This window comes from Pelmatolapia mariae, linkage group LG10_11 (assembly GCF_036321145.2).
Source record: "Pelmatolapia mariae isolate MD_Pm_ZW linkage group LG10_11, Pm_UMD_F_2, whole genome shotgun sequence".
NCBI lineage: Eukaryota > Metazoa > Chordata > Actinopteri > Cichliformes > Cichlidae > Pelmatolapia > Pelmatolapia mariae.
The window spans coordinates 23,706,245-23,713,920 of record NC_086236.1 but is presented as its reverse complement, the minus strand read 5'-3'; the positions used below and the strand labels follow the sequence as shown (position 1 = coordinate 23,713,920).

General features: G+C 41.8%; 1 protein-coding gene across 1 annotated transcript; it reads right to left on the bottom strand.

Moving 5' to 3' along the window:
* Positions 1–218: 218 nt before the first annotated feature.
* Positions 219–6,396, bottom strand: cnga2b (cyclic nucleotide gated channel subunit alpha 2b). Its single transcript, XM_063486989.1, has 7 exons — positions 6,273–6,396; positions 5,368–5,476; positions 5,142–5,252; positions 4,492–4,668; positions 3,897–4,004; positions 3,677–3,783; positions 219–1,842 (listed from the first exon to the last, which is right to left on the bottom strand). Exons 2-7 carry the CDS (start codon positions 5,466–5,468, stop codon positions 389–391), a joined length of 2,058 nt encoding a protein of 685 aa, XP_063343059.1. The 5' UTR covers positions 5,469–5,476; positions 6,273–6,396; the 3' UTR covers positions 219–388.
* Positions 6,397–7,676: the final 1,280 nt, after the last annotated feature.

Genomic DNA, 7,676 nt, shown 5'->3' with positions numbered 1-7,676 from the left:
AAACAAGATGTTTACAGGTGAACTAGAAACTGTAAACTGGAGCAGGTCTCAGGTGTTTAGTGTAGAATCGCTCCCTTTATTTTGGTAGCATTTAAATACATCTTTAATTTGCAGTTTAAAATATATTCTCACGTATTCCATCTTTTGTTTTGGTTTGATTCAGGAAGTAACTTTAAAACTGTATCTCAGTGTCATTGGTTTATGAACTCCAAGAGTGCATGGTCATGGTAGTGTTGTAAATTTTCTTCTTATGTTTATTAACATGCAAACTTCTCTTTACAATTGCTAAACTGATAAAACCTTCACATAATACAAGTAAAAGCAGAAAATGCATCGTATGGGTTTCTTATAGTCTTAAAGAGTCATTCTTATTCCCTTAGGTATTGATCTAAAGTCTTCTTGGTGATCCATCTGTATGGGCAACAGACCCAGAGTCATTTTCAGTGACTGCCCCTGCACCTTCATCCATGTCATTCACATTTGCCTTTGCACAGCAGTCTGTTTGATTGAGGAGACGCTCCAGCAGAGTGACACGCTGCTTTAGCCGTTGCTGAGTGTGTGTGTATTCACTGAGTAGGCGGGCAAACCGAGTCTGAAGGGTGTCCAAAGAGGACTCCAACCGTTCCACCTTCTCCTCTGTGTCCTCTTTCTGTAGCCCGCCACTCTGAGCATTCTCATCCAGAAGACCCTCTTTCATCAGAATCTCCCGGCCCCTTTCCTCTAGCACGGTCTTAGCATCTGGATACTCAGTCACTGCCTCCATCAGGTCGTCCTTAGAGAGGCAGAAGAGGTCAGAGTAACCTAAGCTGCGGATGTTGGCTGTCCGACGATTTCCCATTTTACTACCTTTGATATTTAAAATGCTGATTTCACCAAAGCAGCTACCAGCGGTAAGGAGAGCGTACTGTGTGACCCCATCATCAGCCACCACAGCCAGCTTCCCTTCTTTAATGATATACATCTCCTTACCAATGTCGCCCTTTCTGCAGATGTAGTCGCCTGGACTGAAGACCTGAGGGCGTAGTTTAAGCACAAGCTCCACCAGCAATCCTGCCTCACAGTCTTGAAAAATCCGTACTTTCTTCAGGGTCTCCAGGTGGACATTAATAGCAATCTCAGCCCGCAGCTTGTTTGGCAAATTCTTTAGCACTTCCTGTTCATCTACTGCTTTCTTGTTGGTCCAGAGGTAGTCAAACCATTTGATGACACGTGTCTCCAGTTCTCTGCTGACTTTGCGGAAGTGCATGTAGTGTTTGATGGCATCAATACGAGCTTGAAATTCGGCACGGGTGGCGTTCATGTTGGCAATCATAGAGCCAACATTTCCCACAATTGTAGCAAAGATTAATACCCCAACAAGAAAGTCAAAGACCACAAACACGTACTCTTCATCTCGCACAGGGGCAGGCATCTCTCCAATGGTGGTAAGGGTAAGAGTCGACCAGTAGAGACAGTAGACATAACTCTGAGTCAAGGTGGAAAACCCGGGTTTAGAGATGTTTGGGAACACCCACGTATCTGAGCCAAATCCCAAAGACTTAGATATAGCATAGAAGATGCAGGCATTCCAGTGAATGATGACCAGGATGTAAAGAACCAAGTTGCAGATGCGGAAGATGTTGGGGTAGTTGGTGCGTGTCTCTGTGCGGTCAAAGAATTCAAACATGCGTGGGAAGCGCAGCAGACGGTTAAACCTGAGCTGTGGCGTATGGATGCCTGTGGAAATGTACCCCAGGTCAGTGGGTAAGATGGACAGCAAGTCAAGCTTAAACTGTAATGTACGGATGTAGCTGTCTCTTAGCTTGGCGTGGTCCTTCACCAGCAAACCTTGCTCCAGGAACCCTGAGAAAAATAAATAAAACTCGTGTTTAGCTTGGTGGTGGATGAAAAAAAAATAGAGGGCAGCTCTAATCAAGTTTTTATTTAACAGTTAAACTGGTAGATTAGATCCTCTCAGCTTTAATTTTAGAGTCTTTAAGCACATTGTTCTGTTTTTTTGAGCTGCATAATTTGATAAATCCAAGTGGCAATCTCTGGGTCTGAAGCTAATGCCTAAAGGCCCTTTCACATAGGAAGTGGCATGGGTTGTGCTACATTGTGCTCTCAGACACATTCTTTACTACACTGCACCATAACAGTTTCCTACTGTATCAGGCAAACCCCAGCACTACTGGAAGCACCCAGGGAATACTGGCACGTGCCACATACTTTGTGGTGTAGTGTGACATACATTCTCGTGATCATATCAGTGCAGCTCATGCTGCTTCCTATGTGAAAGGGCTTTAATTGCACCAAACTGAATTTCCTCCAAAGGCCACAGGAGGCTAGTTCTAAAAATAGCCTTTTTTATTCATATCACTGAACTAATGATATGGCTTTCTGCACAGTTAAAAATAATTAAAGCCCATTCACATTTCACTAATAAAATGATATCAGTGCACAGGACAGAGTCTATTGATGCACCTTGCTAACCAAGCTAGCATTAGCTATAAATTAGCATGCAACATTATTCCTCTACATGTGCTCCATGTAAAGTACCAAGCAGCAGATAAAGCTAGTGACTAGGTTAACTCTTTCCCTCTTGGACCATGACCAGGGTTAACCGTTATTGTTTTTTTATTAACTCAGTTGGTTTCTGCCACATTTCAGGCCTGCTTCCACATCAGAAGTTAGAGAATGATCTCTGCCTATATAACTAACTAGGGCTACCATTGGAAATACCTGGGACCTATTCTAATGTTTGCTAGACTTGTTTGACTTAGGTGTCAAAACTCATTAAGTGAAGCATATAGCACACTTCAAGCCCTGGTGTACAACATGTAGTGCCAAAAAGTGATTGCCCGTATTTAAACTGCTGTAAATAATTTGTTGGCCTATAATATGTGAAATATGTGTCAAATGCATGCCTCATATCAAGCCATCTAGAGCAAACATTAATCAGCATTCCTGTTACAAGTTAGAAGCCACACTCGCTTTTTGGCAAAGTTACTTTATATATCCAGTTAAAAAATCTTATTGACATTAAAAATGTCTTTTTTAAGGTGATCTGCCCAAGAGGCCAGCAGACATTACAACAAGTATAACAGTAATTTTGTAAACTAGATTGCTTATAATGTAGGTACAATAAACCAGAGTCATAAAGATACTTGAAAAACAAGTACTTTTTACATTTTATATATAACCTATTTCTAAATCCTGCTCATTAAAGTCTATTTGCCAATATAGGTGTAGACTTTACATATAAAAAGCACCTGTAAACACTGGAAATCACTTTTTGACAGACAATCAGTTTTTGGCACAACACTAAAATAACTGAATTTAACAGTACATGGTGCTGTGTGTGTGCTGGAGACACACACACATTTTCACACACATTAATGGTTTTATTTCATCATGCATCCCTGATGTGTTCACAAGCCAATTTTAGCATAGGGTCATCTACTTGGTGATATTGTTATTTAGTGAATTTTGCAACTAAAATGTAAAGTTAGTTTGCATTTGATGTGTAAATAAAAGGAAGCAGCGAGGGTTGAATTAGAAAACTGAGAAAATATAAAATGAAAGCAAACACTGACTCATTCAACAGGGTGTACCAATTTTCAGCAGAGAGGAAACTATGTCATCAGAGTAATCTAAAATTTAAGAAGGCCAGAAGCTGCATTTTTAGGTGGCTTACCTGTCCGGAGTCGAACACAGGTGTCTGTTATGTATAGAGCATCAGAGAGGTAGTCCAGCACCAGCCAGCAGATGTAGTTGCTCACTTGTAGTTCATCAAAGCATGCCCTGGAAATGCATTTAAAAAGGATTTAGTGCTCTAGTCTAAGAAGTGAACACTACACTGTACACCCTCTGGAGGCTGCAGGGCCCCACTGACGCACACACTGTAGTGTTATTACCTCGCGACAACAAGGAACCAATTGTAGAGCACCGCCAAGGCAATAACAAATAACCAGCGGTAGTATGCGTCATCGGAGGGAGACACCACAAACAAATCCCACTTTTTCCTGTAAGCAAAAGGAGAGTGTGATTATGATAATTAAGCAAAAACTGTTAGTACACAACAACAGAGAGAAAAACAGCAATATAGTGCATCACAACACAATAGCTATATAATTATTTTTTTAATAGCTATATGAGACAGCTACTTTTTTTGTAAATGTGACATCTTTCAGGTCATTTTAAAATATTGTGACGTTCTACTAAATGTAAAATATTTAAAGCTCAATTGATCTATCTTCTTTTCCTTACATAGCACCTTGCAGTAAACCTATATTTCAGCAAGGACAACATAAATTACAGCCTCAGCACTGAGAGGAATAAACACTGTCTGTAACTCTGGGTGTCTCTACAACTTAATAAGACCTTTCAAAGATTTATTTTAGCCATGAAGCAGAAAGTCCCGTCGTGATTTGTTCAAGTGTAACTCTGTACTCCTTATGCATGTACATGAAGGTGTACATAGTAAAGGTTCAGGGTGGTACCCGGGCATACCTAAAGATCCCTTTGGCATTGTTGCCATTGGCATCCAGTTGTGTGTTGCTGATGCGACTGGGGGCCGTTCTCAGCTCAGGGCCACGGAAGCGTTCCAGGAAAGAGTCTGGCCTCTCCTCCTCCTCCAAAAGACTCCTGTGTGCCCATTCCCGCAGTCTCACCACCAGGCTCACCAGTCTGACACACAAAAGGAACGCAACACCTCTGTCTCTGCATCTTTAGGCAGCTTTATAACTTAAAATCATGTCAAAATGCATCAGTTCAAACACAGTTAATGTGCAAAACCATCACAGAGCTGCAAATTAGAGCACATGATTTGAGACCTCACTTTGTCTTTCTTTTTCTATCTGTAGGACTGGAAAATCTTGAAAAGCCTGAATGAAAAAAGGGACTCTAAATTCCTGCAACCCATCAGAGGTCAGAGGATTTTCACCGGACAAATGTAATGAATTTTGCATCAGTTGACGACCTTCATAAAAAAAGACAAAAAGCTCTTCTATAGCCATTTCTACAAAGCCAGACCTTTGCCACAAAAAAAGTTATTTAATATGTAATAAGAGCTACACAATAATCTTTCAGCTCCTTGAATCAGTCCATTTGAAATTGCCATACCATACTGACGTGCCACAGCTGAGTCATCACAGGTTTACCTTGAGATGGCTCCGGTCCTTTGAAAAGAATTTCTTGAACTGCCTCCATGAGGGTCAAGAGCAGCGACTCTTTGCAGCTCCGAGGATGTGTCATCACAGATTGATGGGACCCTAGTAGGAAAAAGTGACAGCCCGGCTTCTTTAAGCCATTACGAGAGCCTCTGTTTTGTGTCTCTGAACGAAACCTCTGAGAAAAACATAATGAACATGAGGAAGCTCTTTTTACCTGCTGAGAATGCTCTCTGCTCTCTCGATTTCCTCCTCCAAACTGGTCTTCACTGACAGATTGTGGGGAGACCGATCTCTCTCTGCCAGCTGGCCCGTCATCTTTAGATCTGACAGTACGGACAAACACTAATATTACAGCCATTTAATCCATATTGTGGAGTGTTGGACATGCTCTCCTGCTTCAGTTACACTGTGGCAGGAGAGAAAAGTGTTTATGGTGCATGTCACAGATAATAGTCAGGGGACTGGGGGGGTGGGGGACAACTGGGACTGTGGTAGATAGTCCCTAACCTAGCCCATCATACAGCAGGTGGTTGCTGTGGCGACTCATGAGAAATAAAAAGCTCAGTTTTATGGACGCAGCAGCACTTTAGATACACAATCAAAGTTCAGTTAAAGCACAAAAAGTCACATTAAGGCTGCTGTGACACACTTTCTCCCTGCAGCACAGACAGATGATGAGGTGCTTAGATGACTGTTACCATTGTGTGACTAATTGGTGGGTCATTAATGAAAACACACACACACAAAGCCATCCTGGAGCTCTGTGGCTCAGTGAACCAGTCAGCTGCTTTCCCTCAGGAACCACATCGCTTAGGAAACCAGGCTGCTGAGAGAGTGCAAAGTGTGGCATGACATAACAGCACGATGGCTGCTGAGGCCACAAAGAGTGATAATTCACCCCTAAAGTCATCCAGCTGCCTGCCAGTCCACACTTTGTAACTTTACTAATGTGGAGATGAGACTTTTTTCCCTCTACTTTTGCAAATAATTATTAATACCCCTTATTGAATATGTTACGCAACACAACTTTTTTCCACAGTGCTTCACAGCAAATGTAGATTACTAGGATCATAATAAAGTATATGCCAAACTGGCCTCAGCTTAAACATATCATCCTACCTCTAGTTTCCTTGAATTAGTCCAAAAAAAAAAAAATCCTCATGGTGACTTCACACAGGCACACCCAGATCTGGTCTTCCCCGGCCAATCCATCCTTTGTGCCCACGCCGTATGCAAGTCCTGCTCTCACACCATTCTCGGTTGTGAGCCTCCTCTCGAAGAGCGCCCTCCTCACATGCGTGAGCACGTGGTCCACCTCATCCTCAGATGGGCTGAGTGCCGAGGAAGCAGGTAGGGGTGGGAGATTGAGGGTGTGGAAATCTTTCAAGTAGTTGAGAGCCTTGATGTCAGCATCAAACTAAAGAGTATTCTAGGAAAACCTTGTTCCTTTTAACTTTTATTACTCAGGAGAATCGTGAGAAACAGAACAAAAGAATGCAGCCAGTTCATCTGATTTATTTGATTTTCTTTATATATGTAGTCTGCCTGATTCATATTCTCAGCATTTCTTAGTCTGATATTTTTTATATTTGCTTGACAGCTCATCAGCATTTGTAACATATCGGCTTAATGACATATCATAACCCTTGTTCGGTTGTGAGCCCTCTCATAAACACAATGATAACTTTACTTGAGCTCATTCATGTCTGAGCAGATGGGTCATTTTAACAGTAGCCGGTTTGGCTCAAAGAGGTGTGCAGTACAAAAAAGGAAGATTAGCAGAAACAGAAACATGAATGAAAATAATGATTTGTGTAGTCAAGCTTATGCTGCTGCTCCTGCGCTGATTCCTACTATGAACTATCTCATTACATTGCATATAATAAATGTGTGGAATTAAGTATATTTTGCTCACAGTACTTTATCCATCCATCTATTCACTTCTGCTTATCCTTATCAGGGTCATGGGGGGTTGGGGCCTATCCCAGCTACTATAGAGTGAGAGGTGGGGAGCCAGGATGTACCTTAGATATAAGGTAAAACATGAACTTAGCCTCTTTTCTTTATGATCTAGGATGGCATCATTAGGATCTGTGGGATATTTATGATTATTGACACTTTGATTTTGAGAGTTTGACTTGAAATATTTTGCTTAATCTTCTCTTGTTGACAAAAAGTAACAAGAGCAGCGATGTTTAGGAGTCTAAACTTTCACCACAGCCACACTCTCCGCTGCAAATGGAGCTTGAAAACCCAGGCGATGGGGACCACATGAGACTTCTTCCTAATCATGGAGCTTTCCGACAGAGCCTGGCAGTTTCCGCTTTAATCAGATCCTCGAAAACTTACTGGGAGTGAAGCCCAGAGGACTTTCCATCTGACTGAGATTCAGCCCAGTGAACAGTAAACTTCAATCTGCCATTGCTATCTCTGTTGGGCAACGAGATTGTTGATGGACTGTGAAGAGACAAGAGTAAACGCACAAACTGTAAGCGCTTTGTTTTTTTCTTTCACAGAGTTTTT

Excerpts from the sequence above, each read along its gene's own strand:
- cnga2b (XM_063486989.1), bottom strand. The coding sequence starts at position 5,468 with ATGACGGGCCAGCTGGCAGAGAGAGATCGGTCTCCCCACAATCTGTCA. Across the intron at positions 4,005-4,491 it reads AATGCCAAAGGGATCTTTAG|GAAAAAGTGGGATTTGTTTG; the intron begins GTATGCCCGGGT and ends TTTTGCTTACAG. Across the intron at positions 1,843-3,676 it reads CTGTGTTCGACTCCGGACAG|GGTTCCTGGAGCAAGGTTTG; the intron begins GTAAGCCACCTA and ends TATTTTTCTCAG.